Source organism: Natrix helvetica (assembly GCF_964273705.1).
Source record: "Natrix helvetica genome assembly, chromosome: 2".
Classification (NCBI taxonomy): domain Eukaryota; kingdom Metazoa; phylum Chordata; class Lepidosauria; order Squamata; family Natricidae; genus Natrix; species Natrix helvetica.
This window is the reverse complement of record NC_138552.1, coordinates 256,136,757-256,155,067: the sequence shown is the minus strand read 5'-3', so window position 1 is coordinate 256,155,067 and position 18,311 is coordinate 256,136,757. Positions and strand designations below refer to the sequence as shown.

Genomic DNA, 18,311 nt, shown 5'->3' with positions numbered 1-18,311 from the left:
AAGACAACCCTGCCAAGATTGAGACATTAGAGACTAAGGTATTGCGATTGGTTGCGCAGTCAGTCAGATGTTTAGACTGGATTTGGAATTTTATCTATCAAGTCCTTCCCAAGGACCTGGATAGACATATGTTGTTACTTAATAATATTAAAGCTGCCTTTTGCAATTGACTGATGTAATTACAATGTTAGTTAAACTTCAAATCTTCAGTCATTCATTTGCAATTGAAATCAACTTATGCCCAAGCTAACTATTGTATGAAGGACCTGAACTGTTATCCCAGTATCACAGGACTGGCAGAAGTCAAATTGTTTAGTTAAGTATGTGTTGTTGGAGATAGGAAGATACAACCTTTTTCATAGCACAATTTACCATTCAAAATTTATGAAATCTGCTTTCCTCTTTTCTGAAGGAGAGAGAGGGATGGTTATATCTCTTCCCCAAATAGTTTATAATAACTCAGATGATATTTGTAGGTAGGAAAACACCGTGGGAGAAAGAATAATAATTTCCAAGTGCTAATTTTCTAATCTAATACCAATGTAATGTAGTGATTAAGGAGCAGGAAAATTAGGGTTCTAGGCTCTGACCCTCAGTCCAAAATGTGTGATGGGATTAAAATCACGGGAGGAAGTATAATATAAGACACCTTGAACTTCTGCTTCAAAAAAATAAATGAATATAAATCTAATGAATAAATAAGCATGTATTTATATGTATATGCATATTCCAGTCTTGTAATCAAATACATTAGGAGCCAGCAAAAATATTTAATCACCTGCTTGGCCTCCTCCAAATCAAAATCTTCTGGTATACCCTGAATTACTTCCGTGGACATTAATGGATCTCCTGGGCTGTATTCCATTTTTCATGAATTGATCATTGCACACAGAAGAAAATATTTGCTGCAAAAGAAAGAGAATGGCTTTAGAGGAGCATTATTTGATTAAAGATACTGTTTCCATGACACTCTTCTGTTTGTTACATGTTCATATCAGTTTGCTTACAATTCCTTCTCTACTGTCTACTGGGAAAGTGGCAGTAGGAGGATGAACAGTGGTCACACCTCTATAGCAGAGCAAAGGAAAAGGAATGGCGCCACTTGCCCTCAATAGGCAAGTGAAAGGACAAACCACACTCAATGTGTAGTCTTCAATGGAACTATATCTAAATGGAGGGAGGTACGCAGTGGGGTACTGTATCTTAAGTCTATCTTCTGGAGTGTTGGCTGTTCCTGCCAGCTTGGTGTTGCCTGCAAATTTGATGAGTTCCCCATCTATCCCCTCATCCAAATAATTGATAAAGTTGTTGAAGAGTACTGAGCCTAAAACAGAGCTTTAGGGTATCCCACTGCATACTTCCCTTCATGTAGATTCAGTTCCAATGAGTCCAAGTAAATTATATCCACAGCATTCCTCTGGTGCACTAATTTTGCCCCTTTGTCAAAGAATGCAGTAAGATTTGTCTGGCATGATCTGTTTTTGACAAAATTAGCACTGCTGAGATTAAAATTAAAATGACTAATTATAACTTTGTGCTCCTTCTGGTGGCTTTTCAAATAGATATTCATTTGATTAAACATAGTGCAGATGTAAGTACTATTATAACTTATTTTGGTTTTAAGAATTCTACAATTCTACAAAAATATATAACAAACTGAACTGTTTAATACTTTACAATCAGTCCTGCATTCTGTTTCTCTGTCTTGAATGAGATTATGTTGTGAAGTCAATATTGGCTCATGGCAACTCTATGAATAGTTGTTCTCAACTGTGAGTTCTCTCTACAGTTAGGTGACTAATCATTATTAGAGTAGCAACCATCACTGTTGTTATCATATTAATCCATTGCATTGCTGGTTTTCTTTTGTCTGTATATTTTCTTAAATCTTGCTGAGCACAAAGATTTTCTCTTTGCTTGCCATGTCCACTGTATGAAAGTCATTGTTTGTCATTTGAACTTTAATTGATCGTATAGTTCTTTCTATTAAAACTAAAATTATTGTATGATTTAATCTGAGGAAAAACAATTTTTTAATTTCTGTAAAATAAAGTAACTGGGCTGAATGTAGACTTAAAACAATTCAAATTGTCATCTGAACTATTCAATATAAAGTTTGATTTTGGAAAAAAAAAGATGTCAAGTCTTGTGATACTACTTTTTAAAGGAACTAGAAACTATGGTTTGTAATTTTCATCTTGTAATTTATTTTTAAAATTTATATTTTTCGTAAAGCTCCTGGGAAAGTAGCAGATAAAGTCATTATTGAAAACACAAGAGATTCAACCTTTGTCTTCATGGAGGGATCAGAGGATGCTTATGTTGGTTACATGACAATCAGGGTAAGAAGAAACATGGGCAAATATGTGCCTTGAACCTATTCCTCTGAAAGAAATGAATAGCTAATAAAGAGATTTATTGTATGTTATTTCAGTTTAACCCTGATGACAAATCTGCACAACATCACAATGCTCACCATTGCTTAGAGATTACAGTCAACTGCAGTCCAATAATAGATCATTGTATTATTCGAAGTACTTGTACAGGTATGTAATTTCTTTGTAAAACAAAAAGTAGAAAACATTTGTAGATAATTTCTAAACTCTGTTTATATGTGTAATGGAACCTTGCTTTCCTAGGTGATGAAATTTCATGTGTTAATATGAACTTTCCACCTAATGAACAGTCTTTGGGTCCTTGGAGCTTTACTTTTTAAAATGTTTGTTCACTTGTTCCCATGTATCCCTAACTGATAATTTATGGTAGGGATGTGCAAAAGTTCTATTCTGGGGAATACTTGGAAGTGTTATGCTTCTTACAGCTCATCCCAATCCAGCTCTTCTAGGAGTGGTCTGGCAGACTTCCAGAACAGGAGGTGGTTTGTTGTATTCCTACTCCACAGAGCTCAAAGCAGAGTATTTTATATATCCTTAATTAAGTATTATATAAATTGCTGTACTGCTCTTTGTCTTCTATAAGATGTAATTTATTTAGCTTAGTATTGTATTTTGAAAGACAAGATTACATAATTAGCAAAAATGATCCAATTGCAAAAATGAACTGGTGGTATTTGTTTCACATATATTATGAAAGACAAAAACATATCTCATTTTTTATATGTACAAACTTCATTTTCAGTTGGTTCTGCAGTTTGTGTTAGTGGCCAAGGGGCTTGTCCCACTATCAAGCATTGTAACATAAGTGACTGTGAAAATGTTGGACTCTACATCACAGATCATGCACAGGTAATATTTCTTCCATTTTTCTTTTTTGCTATCTCTTTTTTATTGTTTCTTAACTATTATAACTCATTCTAAAGCCATTCTTTTCTAATCTTTTAGGGGATATATGAGGATAATGAGATTTCTAATAATGCATTAGCTGGGATTTGGGTTAAAAACCACGGAAACCCTATTATAAGACGAAATCACATTCATCACGGGCGAGATGTTGGTGTTTTTACATTTGATCATGGCATGGTAATGTATATTTCTCTATGTGCATAAATACACAAGCAATATAGACAAATGTATTTTGCAGACAGATTTTTATGTGTATGTATGTCTCTTGGGAAGAAACTTTGTGAACATTCAGGATGTATTTGTTAGTTCATTAGTCTCCATTACCAAAGTAATGAAATCTCTTGCATCTGTAGAACAAGTATATAGTATGGTTAGCAGGGAAAATTGAAATCAAGAACCTTGGGAGACAATTACCTTCGTGATGTCCTTACATTCCATAACTCTTACTCTCCGTGTATTTAAGAGACATAATCAATTACCACCTTAAAACATTAACTCTTCTAAAGCTATTTTCAATCCTTCAATTATTGTTCAGAATTGTTTCTGTGTAGGTACTTATATATTAGTATGGCAAATTTTCTATTTTATCAACAAATATAACTGCAAATTCCCTTTCCTTTTCCCGCCTTCCAAGCATGGTTACAAAGGCACTGTTGTTTTATATTCCATGAAGAAATAAAATGGGAACTGCAAGCAGTGAAAAGCTTGAAATGAATAAGTTTTTTCTCTTAATTTTTTATTTGGATATCAAGTGCAGTTGGTACGATGTTTGCATAAATCACTTATCACAATATAGTTTTGCTATTTTTACAATTGCACCTTGACCTAACTGGGAAACTATCATATATTACTTACTTACTGAATTGGAATTGTCCACAGTTCCAATTCAGAAATATTTAGTATTTTGAGGGGTGTGGCATTATTTGAATTTCTGCTTCTTGGTGCTGCAACAACACAACAATTTATGTGTTAAAAGTTGCCAATATTCCTGTTAGTAGTTTAGCACTAGTTGGAACTGTTTCTTGGTTGCCAGTATAAGTAGTTACTTTTAAATGTGCTTCCATGTTGGTTATTTCATTTCAGACATTGGACATTATTGCCAAGAACCTGACTTGAGTTCTCATATTTCTTATATAAATTATATTTATTATACTCCCTGAGGGCCAGAAACAATATTTATTTACTAACCTTATGTCACTGCAAAGCTTTGATACTGCTTCTTGCAAAATATTATTGCTAGACCGAATGTCTGACTTCAGAAAAAGAGCAGCAGACTGTGACAAGTCATGTTGTGATTTTACCTAATTTTAATTCAAAGACATTATAAAATCCTTTTGTTCAAAATTAATAATCAAGGGGCTACATTGACACTTTCCTCTAAAATAAAATCTGATAAAAGTCAGTTTATTAAAATCGTATTTCATTTCAGAACTAGAGGAAGTTTGGATGTTATAATTTAAAATTTAAAATTTTGTTTCAAAATACTTTGTTCTCTATTTGAATGGATTTCCTGCATTTCAAAAATTTAATGTTCAAAAGTACTAGCATCCCCCAAAGATTTTTTGAAACAAGTTCAGGTATACGCAGGCTACGAATAGAAATATTTTTTAACAATATTGTGCACTATTGAGCTTTTCTTAATCCTTTAGAGATCACAAGTCTTGGGGATAACATGGGAACTTCTCTGGGAGAGTCAGAAAATGTTGGTCTTTTGTTTCAGAAGTTAAACTTAATAATGCAATTACATTAATCTTAATATTTAAAAATTAAAATAGCATACAAAATCTTCAATGTATTGTGGAATTCAATCAGCAGAATTGAGAGAAAAGTTTGAAGTGTTGCAAAAAGGATTAGAAGCTGCATGTAGTTTGTAAACCAAGGTTATATATAAGTTTTGCTATATGAACCTTTCTTGAGAAAATAATCTAGGGTTGGTTATGTTGAATTAAATATAATAGCTACACAGAAGACTCTTTTTTTCAACTGAAAAAGGGGCTTAATCTATTCTGCTATTGTTAAGGGTCCAACAGATGGTGTGAAAGAATATGAAAACATTTTTCTTAATATTATTTTCATGTCATAGTAATAAATAATAGCCAGATTAGCTTAGTGCAGGGGTGGCGAACACGCGGCTCGCGAGCCGCATGCGGCTCGCGGCCAAAATAAATGAGGCTCTTTGCCTCTTACCATTATTTAGTATACTGTGGCTCAGATCGCGCGCTAAACCCGGAAGTACGGTCGACCGTCGACCGTACTTCCGGGTTTAGCGCGCGATCTGAGCCACAGTATACTAAATAATGGTAAGAGGCAAAGAGCCTCATTTATTTTGGCCGCGAGCCGCATGTTAAGTTAAGACAGTGGTTCTCAAATAGTAGCCCCCCAGGGGGGGCGCGAGGCTCCGTAAAGGGGGGCGCGAAGGCTCCCTTTCCATCTGGGTGCAACGGCGGCAGCGGCGGACTGGAGTTTCTCGACAAGGTTGCCTGTCCGACCAGCCCCCGCTGGCTCCTGGCTGAGGGAGGAGCTGCCGCTCCGCCTTCTCCGAGCGGGATCCACGCCCTGCAACTGGCCGCGAGGGGAAGCAGAAGCGTCTTTTGAAAATCTCCAGGAAGCACAAAAAATGGGTGAAAATGGCAGGTTTTGGCGAAAAAACGGGCCATTTTTGCCCATTTGTTGCCAGTAGAATGCTTCTGGGGGTGGGGGGGGTGAAAAATGGGGTGCACAGATGCCCCAGGAGGCACAAAAAATGGGCTCTTTTTCACCTCCCCCCCACCTTCAGAGGATGATAGAGAAAGAGAGAGCTAGTGAGAGGGAGGGAGGGAGAAGTGAGACAGAAAGAGATAGACAGAGAGAGAGAGAGACACAGAGAGAGAGACAGAGAGAGACAGGAGAAAGAGGGACAGAAAGAGAGAGAGAGGAGAGAGAGACCGAGAAAGACAGAGAGAGAGAAGAGAGAGACAGAAAGAGAGAGTGAGACACAGAGAGACAGAAAGAGACAGAGAGAGAGGAGACAGAGAGAGAGACAGAAAGAGACAGAGAGTGAGAGAGAGACAGAGAAAGACAGAGAGAGAGAAAGAGAGGGAGACAGAAATAGGAGAGACAGAAAGAGAAAGGCAGAGAGAGAGAGAGAGAGAGAGAGAGACGAGGGAGAGAGAGAGACAGAAGGAGAGACCACTTGGACTGTCTTCGCATCTGGGATGCGTGGGTCTTTCCCACTGAGACGAGCAGGTGTTGTTTCTAGAAATCACTGCGTGCAGGAAATATATGTGTGTGTTTGTGTGTGTATACATGCACATACAAGTGTCATTTCTTCAGTGTTATCACAGAAGTGAGTACACCCCTTAACATTTTGTAAATATTTAAGTATATTTAAGTTAAGATGAAGTGGAAGATGGGTAATAATTAGGGGAATGGAGACTTTGGGTTGTGGAGTCCACTTTTTTAAAAAAATACAAAAAAACCAGCCCTTGGAACTTGAACTTTGCTAATCAGAATAAAATGCTAAGTAGTCAGAGGAAGGTTGTAGCAGTATTGTCAGTCACCTATTGCACCTCATCATGAATCAAGTATTCTATATTTTAAAAAATACAAACTTATATCTTAGTTACTAGAGATCAAAGTGTCCAAGGAAATAGATTAATTCAAATGCAATGAATTAATCATTATACTGAAGTTAAAAGACAAGCAATTATCAGAATGGTGGCTATGGCAGAGATCTTTCTAAATTTTTAACATTTCATTTAACTTAAAATACTGGAAGTTGGAAAAGATTGGTGATCTGCCAATCATTTGTAGATATACCAAACCCATAGAATCCAGTCTAAGATTAAGAAATGCTGCTCCTCCATATCTTTCTTTTGAGTCTTGTATGATTTTGAATCTTGCTCCCCCACCCCACCACCCAGCTTCCAGTTGGTGCCATTTGGAATAAAACATTTATCTTAGATAATATCTAAGTTTCAAGGAATTGTTCATTTCATTCAATAATTTGTTATAATTGTTTTCAAATGTATTATTATATCCTATTAAATAAGAGTTCTAGATATTTCACTATATTTTTCTCATATCCCAATCCCCCTTTTCATTTTTTTTTTCATTGGAAATTGAATGCCTTATTATCTTACTTTTCATTTAATTTTTTATCTCTAAAAGGTAGCCAAAAATCTTTGGATTCTGCCATTAGTATCTTATGGAGCTTTGTGTTTGCATAATCGTTACTACTATATCATTTGCATAGCATTTCATCTTGTATCTCTTTCTACCTGAATCTTTAGCTGAAATATTTGTTTAGCTTTTCAGTTCTGGCCCGCCAGGACCTCCTAACCCAGGGGTGTCCAAACTTGGGAACTTTAAGACTTGTGGACTTCAACTCCCAGAATTCCCCAGCCAAGTTTGGACACCCCTGTCCTAACCAATTATAAATAATAAAAGAGAAAATGCCCATCCTTGCCTTTGACTTTCCATATTAAAAGATTGTAGAGATTATTCCATTTACTGTGAATTTTAACTTGTCAAAAGCTTTGTGTCTAAAAATATTTCCGTTGCCTTCCGTTGCAGCTCTAATGGGTTTATAAAAATTTATAACAAAAAACACCTGACTGAGCATGTTATATTATGTGTTTAATATATTATTGTTAAAATTATATGCTTTTGTGTGAGTGTTTGTCTGTTTTGGCAGGTCACTGCGTGGTGTGGCTCTCTGACTCTCACAGTTTAAAATTTTGGCTCTTTTTGTCAAACTTGTTCGCCACCCCTGGCTTAGTGGTTAAAGCACCAGGCTATATAAACTGAGAAACTGAATTCTAGGCTTGCCTTCGGCACAAAGCCAGCTGGGCCTATCCCTCTCTCTGGGACCTAGAAAGAAGGCAAAAGCAAGCCACTTCTCAAAATGTTGCCTAAAAAAGTGGAGGGTCTAAAAAGTACCATAAATAAAAAAATAGTTTTAATAGTATTACATATTCTTGTGTACAGACGTGTTTCATTACAACCATTACGTAGGTAGCCAGAAGATAATTTCTTTCTATTGTTTCTCCTTGCCTCCCAACATTCTCTCTCCCCTTTCTCTTCTTCTCCCCCCCCCCCCCCCGGTCTTATGTTTAGGGTTATTTTGAAAGTTGCAACATACATAGAAATAGAATAGCTGGTTTTGAAGTGAAAGCATATGCAAATCCTACTGTAGTTCGTTGTGAAATCCACCATGGGCAAACTGGAGGAATCTATGTTCATGAAAAAGGAAGAGGACAATTTATAGAAAATAAAATCTATGCAAACAATTTTGCTGGTGTATGGATTACTTCAAATAGCGATCCAACCATAAGGTACTATCTTTATTTTAACTTACAGAGATTTACCCTAGGAAGTATTGCAAAATAATTTCTGTATATTATTTTAGTCATTTGGGAATCATCTACTCTTTAAATTAGCATTTGAAGCAGGACCCAGAAGTTATCTGGATGTGAAACCTTGTATAAACTATTCTAAGCTCTCCAGATTAAGAGCACATTATACCTGAAATTATAACGTTTGAAAAATAAATTTAGATAAGAGACTGGTAATCTTTTACTGTATAGAAGACTATATTGTATTATGTAATTTATTGAGGAATGTGTGATATACAGAACTGAAGCAACTATTGGTGGGTCCAGGGCTAAAAATGTTTGACTTTTTTTCTTCAACAATATCCTGTTCTCTTGCTTTCTCTGCCCCTCTTTTCCCTAAGCAGCCAGACTGCAAAAAGCAGAAAGATGGTTTGAACTAGAAGTTTGGAGATATCTTGGGGGAGAGGCAGAGGAGGGAGAGATCAGGTTGAAGCATTTGGAATTAATGTGATGACCCTATTTAAAAAAGATGATACCTGACAATGTTATTTTCTGGTTTTAAACCTTTAGGGGCAATGCAATTTTTAATGGAAATCAAGGTGGAGTCTACATATTTGGTGATGGAAGAGGTCTTATTGAAGGAAATGACATTTATGGTAAACAAATATTTGCTCAGTTGCATTTAATATTCTTTGTGTCCTACGTGCCAAATTTTCTTACACTTTTTTAATTCCAACAGGCAATGCATTAGCAGGAATACAAATTCGGACTAACAGCTGTCCTATTGTTCGGCACAATAAGATTCACGATGGCCAACATGGTGGTATATATGTGGTAAGCATACTTTTGGAGTAAACCTTGGAAGATCCATTATTTAGCTTTATTTACAGTATTAATTGTGTAGATAATTGAGAAAATCATAGCACGAACATGAACTCCAGGAACTATAGGAGTTCTAAAATGCATGAAAAGGATGGATGAGTTTGCTGTCAACATGTGCTCCTCCTTTGCTCGTCTGCATACACATCTTGAGCTGCTGACAAAGTGAGCTGTAGTTTGATTTAACAGTAGATGGGAAATGCCATATTCAGGAAGCAGTGATGCAAAACAATGTGTATTAACCCACCCACCCACTCACCCCCATCTATCTCAGGGTGTCAAACTCGTGTTGTCACGGCAGCATCATGTGACATATCAGGACTTTCCCCCCTTCGTTAAATCGGGCATGGGCATGGGCAGCACCTGATGCATTCAGCCCATGGGCAAGGAGCTGGACACTCCTGATCTATCTGGTTTTTAATGTACTCGACTTCCAGTGACTGGGCAGTTGAGACAGCAGAATAGTACTATTCTCAGAAAGCTGGTTGGTTGGAGGAATGGGCAAAATATTTCATGTATGAGAGCATGTAATTTTACCTGATTGTGACCACCAGACCAAAATATGTGTTTAATTTAAGCAGTGGTGGTTTAGTGTGTGGAAAATTAGTAAGGAAGCAGCAAGGTGGGGTGAAAGAGAGGAAGCATCTGAGAAACTTGGGAGAGATGGGTCAGTGTGGCATCTGAGAACAAAGTTAAGGAAAAAAGGGCTATGAAGATTAGTAGGTTGCCTGCCTGGCCACACAAAGAAGTGGTGGAAGGAGAGAAGAGGTGCACCAGTCTTGCTTTACCTGCCACACAGAACTTCTCTGGATTTTTGTTTCAGGCAAATGCTGGTACCCAAAATGCTTGATTTTGGTTTGGTTAGAACATGGTCTATCTTGCTCCTCAAATGTTTGCTTCAGGTTCGAACAAAACACATTCATTTTGTAGATAACACTCCCCCTCCCTCAATTTGCTTATACTCAGAACAGAAAAAACCCTTAGATGGAATTGACCAAATTGATTGCAGGTTGCATTTGATTTGCATACTTCTGTTTTGTTTCAGCATGAAAAAGGCCAAGGTGTGATTGAAGAAAATGAAGTTTACAGTAATACCTTGGCTGGAGTCTGGGTTACAACAGGAAGCACTCCAGTTTTAAGAAGAAATAGAATACATAGTGGTAAACAGGTATGTTGCTTACTATTGTGTAAGTTACAGCAATACTAGTTTCAAATGTTTTACTATTTTTATGTTTATGCTTTAGGTTGGTGTCTATTTCTATGACAATGGGCATGGAGTATTAGAAGACAATGATATCTATAACCATATGTACTCAGGAGTTCAAATCAGGTAAAATATACTTTTATTTATTTCCTTAAAAGAGGCTTAGTATATATTGTTTTCATTCAGTGACTTCCTTCTCCTTTAAAACGATCCACACATGGGATTGTGTCTGTCTGTGTTTGTATGTCTTATTGCTTTCTTCTTCTGTTTAATGAGAGTGATTTTTCAAATGGTAATCCAACTACGAACAGGGAAGGACAGTTGTTGTTCATTAAGTGTAATTGAGACTTAGGACTTAAGTGGTTGACTTTGAATGATTATTTGTAGCTATATGAATGGGCTATCATGAAACATGCTCTACCTTGTCAGTGCACTGTGGCTTTTTTGAGAATTTTTCTTTCTTCAAGTTTAGCACATTGGGGATCTGTCAAGACATACATTTGATACAGTGAGGAATTTCATTGAAAGTGATAATTCCTTAAATGTGGGGTGGGGTGAATGCTATAGTTATAAGACTTTATTACCACTGGGAAAACAGACCATATTTTTGGAAGCAAAAACATAACAACATGGGAGGCTCGGATAAAACACATTCAATCTAGTCATATCTAAGTCCTATTAAAATAGTGAAATTTATCACACTGTAGTCAGATGATAGGTATTCAAATCTGAGCCAGAGAGGATGTGGTTATGTTCTTCAATGCTTTCATTTTCTTTTCAGTCTTTACTTCAAAATAAGATTGTTTTATCTGGAAGCATCCCCTTCGCTTACTTTACTAAATGAGATTAGCTTGACTAATAATATTTGCATGAGAAGGAATTGATTTACTGTGTGGTGCCATGATATCCACTACCAACCACATAGAGGATAAACCTGCTGCCAGTCAATTAAATAGCTTCAACCTAGCCCACGGCTTGTGCTTTTGTCCCAATGTCTTGCCCAAATGAGTCAAGGGCTGTTTGATGACATGCAGTTAAAAAGAGCTGCAGCAGGATTATTGGAAGCAGAATGAGACAACTTGGCACAGCCAACTTGCTGCAGCCAACTCACCACGGGACAATTTGCCATGGCCAATTCATTGAGGACAATTTAACAATTATTTAAAATAATTTTTAAAATATTTTAATTTTTGTGTTTCACATTTCATTTTGTCCCTCCTTTTGCATCCTTTCTTTAATATTTCTATTCCACCTTTTCTTCAATATGAGTTTAACTCTTGTCCCACAGCAAGTTGTCCTGCGGCAAATTGGCCATGGCAAGTTGGCCATGATGTGATGTGTTGTCTGCAGCGAATTGTTATAGATCCTCTTGAAAAGAGGAGGGTTTTTTTTCCTCTCTGCAACAATCCTTCCCCAAGATAGCTACTTCCCCACAGCTCTTGGCAGTGATTTGGAACAGGACCATTGAAGGAAGCGGAATGAAGCAACTCTTGGGCTGAAAAGAGTGCATTACCCTGTTCTCTGAGACATAAAATCATTTAAAGATAGAACGGGGGGAAAGTCCTACATAGAGAAAGTGCAAGAAAAAGAAAGCAATATGCACAAATCAAGTTTAAATATGCTAAATAATGCTATGAAGTAAGTAGTATGTATGCATATGCTGTTTGCCCTAAATAAATAAATTCTCTGTCTGGCTGAATACATTTTCTTTAGAGACCAGTCTCAGAGTATGCAAGATTTGCATTGAGATAAATGCAAATACATTATTTTTATGTGTGCCAGGATGATGTGAGAAGAGAGATTAACGTTCCATTTCTGGTCTAAACTCATCAGACATTTGTAACTAAAATGTTAACATTTCTAGCAGTGCCCTTCCTCTTACAAGTGAATTTTATTTTATCAGTAATAAATTATAAATACATTTTGAGTAACATGTTTACTTATACACAGAACTGGAAGTAACCCCAAAATTAGGCGCAACAAGATTTGGGGAGGCCAGAATGGTGGAATTCTTGTTTATAATTCGGGTAAGTTCAACTTTACTTTGCTTAATTTTTGAAAATACAATCACCCCCCCCCCCCCATTTCTGAGGTCTTAAATTTTGCTTTTATCTTATAAAGGGCTTGGTTTTATAGAAGACAATGAAATTTTTGACAATGCAATGGCTGGAGTATGGATTAAGACAGATAGTAATCCTACATTAAGAAGAAACAAAATCCATGATGGCAGAGATGGGGGAATCTGCATATTTAATGGAGGCAGAGGTTAGTGTCGTGTCATTTTTGTCATTTTTGTATTTTTATTATATTTTCTAATAGTCTGATGCTGATAAAAATAAAAATTGAATTCCAGATCCAATTCTGTGATCAGAATCTTCACTTCCGTAGAACTGAAAATGCTAGTCCCAAATTCGCTGATTACTGCTTTCCAAAGCATTTCCAGGCGATGGGATTGATATTAATTTACCATTTGCCTTTAAACTATTCTTTGTAACAGATGGATGATATCTGTTCTTTTCTACCCTTGAATGACCATCAATTTCTTACTTACATAAGAGAAATAGGTTCAAATATTTGTGGTTCTACTAGTTTGGCCATGCAACCACCTTAAGAACTCCTCCAAATTTAATTGTTTTGACTAAGAAACTGTTTCCACTTACTGTAAAAATGGAACTCTGGCTTTTTTGATCCATCCCAAATAGTTTGGTGTACAATATTCAAAATTCCATTGGTGTAATTGTAGCCTTTTTTGCATGATTATGAAATTGATTGAAGAAAACAGTATGCAACATAACCCCATGTAGGTCTGTTATTTAAGTTTTTTTTTCATTAAATGATATTGGAATTCAGCTATGCTAGTTTTCAACATAAAATGCTTATTAATATTATTATTGTACTATTGTACTAATATTAGCATATTATAGGAGATGTGTGTGCCCTTTCCTTTTTCTGAGGAAAAAAAAGGATTTCAGACTGAAATTAATGTTCTTGTTTTGGTGTTAGGCCTTCTTGAGGAAAATGATATCTTCAGGAATGCACAAGCTGGAGTTCTTATCAGCACAAATAGTCATCCGGTGTTACGGAAAAATAGAATATTTGATGGATTTGCGGCAGGTTTGTGTTTGATTTGTATTGATTTTAGTTCAGAAGAGTGGCAGATTTAAGCAGCTTAGTAATGGTGCCAGGGCCTTGCCAGTATTGAAGATACATCCTGGGGGACACATGCTGACATTTTAATACATTTCAAAAACAACAATTTTGGTATTATATCAAAGTTGTGGTTTTCCTCCTTTTTTTCTTTTAGAAAGTGTCCTAGCCAGAGCACCATGTTTCAAACAGCTTAGCATTCTTCATGACATTTGCAATTACTTTTTCCAGAATGTTAGTGGTAGCTATGTTAATTTCTTTAAGAAAAAAAAGTAGTTTCTTCTGGCACCATCCCAAGCCAACACTGCCATTGTGAATAGCAGCTGAATTGCTTTATATTGAAATCAAAAGATCTGTAATTTTTCATGAAACGTAGTTATCTGCCCAGTCCCCAGATATATTTACTACCCTGTATAAATATCTCCTTTGGGGAATGTTCAAAGAATAGCCATAATTACTGAGATTTACCAAAGTTAAAACAGCACTTTGCTTTTGTTGAATATCTTGGCATACGAAGTCATATTACTCTTTAAGAACAAACTTGCACATAAACATACCAGGCTGCAATACTAGAGTATCTCAGAGAATATGGTAGGCTGCACATAATAAACATGTAGAATTCCCAAGTAAAAACTGCAATGCTACTGACACAGCTAACTTTTAAATAGTACACTTTGTGTACAGCAGTGTTATATGTTGAATAAAAATAAATGCACTCATGCAATTAGAGTTGCTTTTTAAGAAAACTTGCATTTGAAAATAGATCAAATGAAGCCCATTACATAATCCCAAAACTCAATTCTTGACCTGCCCTGCTCCCTTTGTATTCATAGAATTGAACCTAACCATCTGTTTCCTAAAGCAATTCTTCAATGTTTAATAAATATTGCAAAGTGTTGATACTTGAATTCTGAAAGTTGTAATCAGCTTCAGCGTGAGTGCATCTAATGAGTGCTTTTTCCTAGTTGGCATTTTTTAAAGCCATGTGGAGATTATGTAACTAGTAAAATACAAGTTTTGTGTTTATTAAAATATTTTTTTCTTTTTAACCTAAGGTATTGAAATAACAAATCATGCAACTGCAACTTTAGAAGGCAATCAGATTTTCAATAATCGGTTTGGAGGTTTATTTCTAGCCTCTGGGGTCAATGTGACAATGAAAGGTAAGTAAATTATGCTTATTTGTAGCATACCAAAACTGTTGGACTATTTTATTTTTGCACAATTATCTATTTTCATAAGCATGGCTGTTTAAAAATAAGGAAACATCTTAATATTCAGAACATGTACCAACTTTTTCTCTATTATGAGCACAACCCAGTCACCATCCACTGAAGGAAAGGAATCTCACAATAGAACAGGCTTTTCCAGTAAACTCTTAAATCTACTTTGAAGGGTTGGGTTAAAAGATTTCAAAAGGGCAGAATGGGAACATTTCTTCATGCTTCAGGGAATAGTTTGTTGAACGAGCAGAAATATACTGGTGTAAGAAATATATAACCCTAAGGTTTTGTAATGAGTACTGTGGTAATTTATTGTAAACAAAAATCTTTCAGAGCTAGTTCTTGTCCTGACTGCTATGGATTGTGAACATAAAATAATTTCACTCTCTAGATACATCTAGATTCTGATTAAACTTTCACATATATCATCAGTTTTAGGAATATTTTTCTGTAGTTCTATATATTTGCATGAATTTTTCTCTGGAGTAGGCTTTTTCCTTCCTTGCATAAAAGGTTCTCTTGATTTCTTGCATTCATAACCTCTTGTCTTTGTTATTTTGTTGATCTCTGTTTGGTTGCATTGCTTTTTTAGGCATAATATATATCTCCTTGCTCTTGCTTTCCTGGCATTTGTCAGGGTTTCTGACCTCTTTTTCACTTTAAAAAAATATGGTGGTGGCTCTTCTCAAAAGCTTTTAGTATTATGTTCAAGAATGTGTTTGGCCTCCCTAAGCTTTCTTGCAAAATAAACAGGATAGGCAGCTTCAGCTCTTTGATTTGTAATCATGCCTCAAAAGAGAGATGCAAAAATTGATTGCATTCTGATCACTCAGAACTTTGTAACATCTCTGAAGGCAGTCATGTTGTGAAGGGTCTAGGCTTCAGACAGTTTTTGAGTGTTGACCATTCCCAAACATTGGGGACAACATAATATGCAGTATTTAATACTCAGGACCTCAGAAAAGTAAACAGACTATACAAGCCAAAGACAGATGGGACAACTGTTGACAAGGAATGAGGTGCTCCTGGTTAGCTTTGCTGCATTTAAGAAATAAGGCATGCATTAAGACTTGTATTACTAAATTCCTTTGAAATTATAATTCAAATCTGAAGGAATATTTTAAGAAGTAGAATTCTTGAAGGTTTCCCATTCAAACTATTTTAGTGTTATCAAACATCAATATGGTAAACTAATACTGTGAAATCTGCCATTTAATATAGATAATAAAATAATGAACAATCAAGACGCCATTGAAAAAGCTGTTAGTAGAGGCCAGTGTCTATATAAAATATCAAGTTACACCAGCTATCCGATGCATGATTTCTACAGGTAAGCAACTAACTAAACATGATAAATCCCTCTGCCCTGTTGATTTGGATTTTGGAAAACCTAATTATTTCTTTCGTTTATTTTTTGTAGGTGTCATACATGTAATACCACGGACCGCAATGCTATATGTGTAAATTGTATTAAGAAGTGCCACCAAGGACATGATGTCGAATTTATTAGACACGATAGGTATGTTGCATAACCTTTGACTGAAAAACTGTTGAATATAAGTTGAACTTTTTCAATAAATATTTAAAAGATTTCTCTCTTTCAGGTTTTTTTGCGACTGTGGTGCTGGAACACTGTCCAATCCCTGTACACTAGCTGGAGAACCGACACATGATACAGATACACTATATGACTCTGCTCCTCCTATAGAATCTAATACACTGCAGCACAACTGAATTACTTTTGAAGAAAAAAAGTCCTGCCATTCTATTGTAACTATTATTTTGGGTTGGTTTTTTTTTTTTTTTTGGAGGAAGTTATACTTGCCCATTTCTGCAGAGACTTTAAAATGGATAATAAATGGTGACACTATGGAGCTCAACCTACCAAAAAGAAAGTGGCAATATGTTGACTCAGGATAACAGAACTGGGCGTTTCAGCATTACTGTGTAAAGACTAAGGGACAGGTGTGAAGAAAGTGAGCCGCGTATTTGTACAGATGGCAACTTCCAAAAGACTGGTGTTTCTACAAGTAGCATTGAAACGCAGTCCCATTTGCAGTAGTCCTATTCTATAGACGAGCAGCAGTCTTTGTTGCTGCCTTTATGGACATGGGTACCAATTGCTTTTTGTAATATGGTAAAAATGTGAGCTAGCACTTCCGCATTTATTTTGGTTTTTTAACATTTATTCAGATTGAGATGATTTTAATGCTTTAATCTCATGTAGTTTTTAATTTCAAGCAAATCTTTATTGTACTTGAATGTGTCCTGTTTTGTTAGCACACCTAGACTTGCTGTAACTGTACTCATGTCCCAGTATGTATGTTCTTTCTATGAAAGAGAACACTAATCTTAAATTATATCCAGCAATTTTTCTGGTATCCTTTGCAGTTAGAATCTCCCCTTCCCTTTTTTCCAATCCTCATGATTTACATCACCTCACAAAACAATGTTTTAATGAGACTTTTTGAGAGATAATGCACTATAAAACAAAGTACACAGGTGACAGTTTGCAAGAGGAGGTTTTACTGTGTTTTAAAGTACACTGTAAGAATCTCCCTAAAAACAATCCTGTATTTTACTCTGTTCACAGTTTTATTGAACAGTCTAGACATTACTCTTATGAACTGCTGACAATTGTAATTTCCTGCTCCAATGAAGATGAGAAAAAGTATATAGACGCCCTATACAGTTTCATAGCTTTTTTCCATTTATGTGTATTGGTGACAGTGGGTAATCAACAGCCTGAAAGTGTATGCATGTACCATAACATCTAGACTTAATATATTGTGGAGTATTCAATAATCATTATGTAGAGGGTAGCTAAGAATTAAAAGGGTTTAATTTCCTAGGAAAGACAATGGAAAATGGTCATTTTTAAAAAATAAAGTTTATTAGATCATTGTGTTGTTTACATACTGCCTTTGAAAACTGCTGGAAAAACTATACAGGGTCTCAAACATGAAGCAGAGTTAGTTTGTCAAGATAGTCTTTGGCTGCTAATGCTCCTTCAGCTATCCAACAAAGATTCCTGCAAAAGCAAACATGCAATTATTCCAGCAAAACTACTCAATCCTCAACCCATTTTAATATGCAGAAAACGTATAGCTGTGGATTTACTGATCCAGATGGTGCATATATTTTTCCATTGAAGCCTTAACACAAATTTGACATTGCATTTCAGGTCCAAAGCACTATTTTTAAAACTAGTTGAGAAATGGGTCCTCTAATTAGTTATGAA

At 35.9% G+C, this 18,311-nt stretch overlaps 2 protein-coding genes across 5 annotated transcripts in view; one reads left to right on the top strand and one right to left on the bottom strand.

Moving 5' to 3' along the window:
* Positions 1–17,972, top strand: part of FBXO11 (F-box protein 11) — an 88,837-nt gene extending 70,865 nt beyond the window's left edge. For 2 of the 3 annotated variants that reach the window (XM_081942352.1, XM_081942351.1), the window contains exons 8-23: positions 2,236–2,342; positions 2,435–2,546; positions 3,139–3,245; positions 3,342–3,479; positions 8,400–8,617; positions 9,188–9,273; positions 9,357–9,451; positions 10,542–10,664; positions 10,741–10,826; positions 12,651–12,727; positions 12,822–12,965; positions 13,704–13,814; positions 14,903–15,010; positions 16,292–16,400; positions 16,491–16,589; positions 16,660–17,972. In XM_081942352.1, coding sequence (XP_081798478.1) covers positions 2,236–2,342; positions 2,435–2,546; positions 3,139–3,245; positions 3,342–3,479; positions 8,400–8,617; positions 9,188–9,273; positions 9,357–9,451; positions 10,542–10,664; positions 10,741–10,826; positions 12,651–12,727; positions 12,822–12,965; positions 13,704–13,814; positions 14,903–15,010; positions 16,292–16,400; positions 16,491–16,589; positions 16,660–16,804 — 1,865 coding nt within the window. In that variant the 3' untranslated portion in view covers positions 16,805–17,972. The remainder of the gene's footprint in view (positions 1–2,235; positions 2,343–2,434; positions 2,547–3,138; positions 3,246–3,341; positions 3,480–8,399; positions 8,618–9,187; positions 9,274–9,356; positions 9,452–10,541; positions 10,665–10,740; positions 10,827–12,650; positions 12,728–12,821; positions 12,966–13,703; positions 13,815–14,902; positions 15,011–16,291; positions 16,401–16,490; positions 16,590–16,659) is intronic. The other variant, XM_081942353.1, reaches the window with a different exon arrangement.
* MSH6 (mutS homolog 6) overlaps positions 17,942–18,311 on the bottom strand; it is a 37,925-nt gene continuing 37,555 nt past the window's right edge. For both annotated transcript variants that reach the window (XM_081942348.1, XM_081942349.1), the window contains one exon: positions 17,942–18,101. In XM_081942348.1, the coding sequence (XP_081798474.1) occupies positions 18,026–18,101 (76 nt within the window). In that variant the 3' untranslated portion in view covers positions 17,942–18,025. The remainder of the gene's footprint in view (positions 18,102–18,311) is intronic.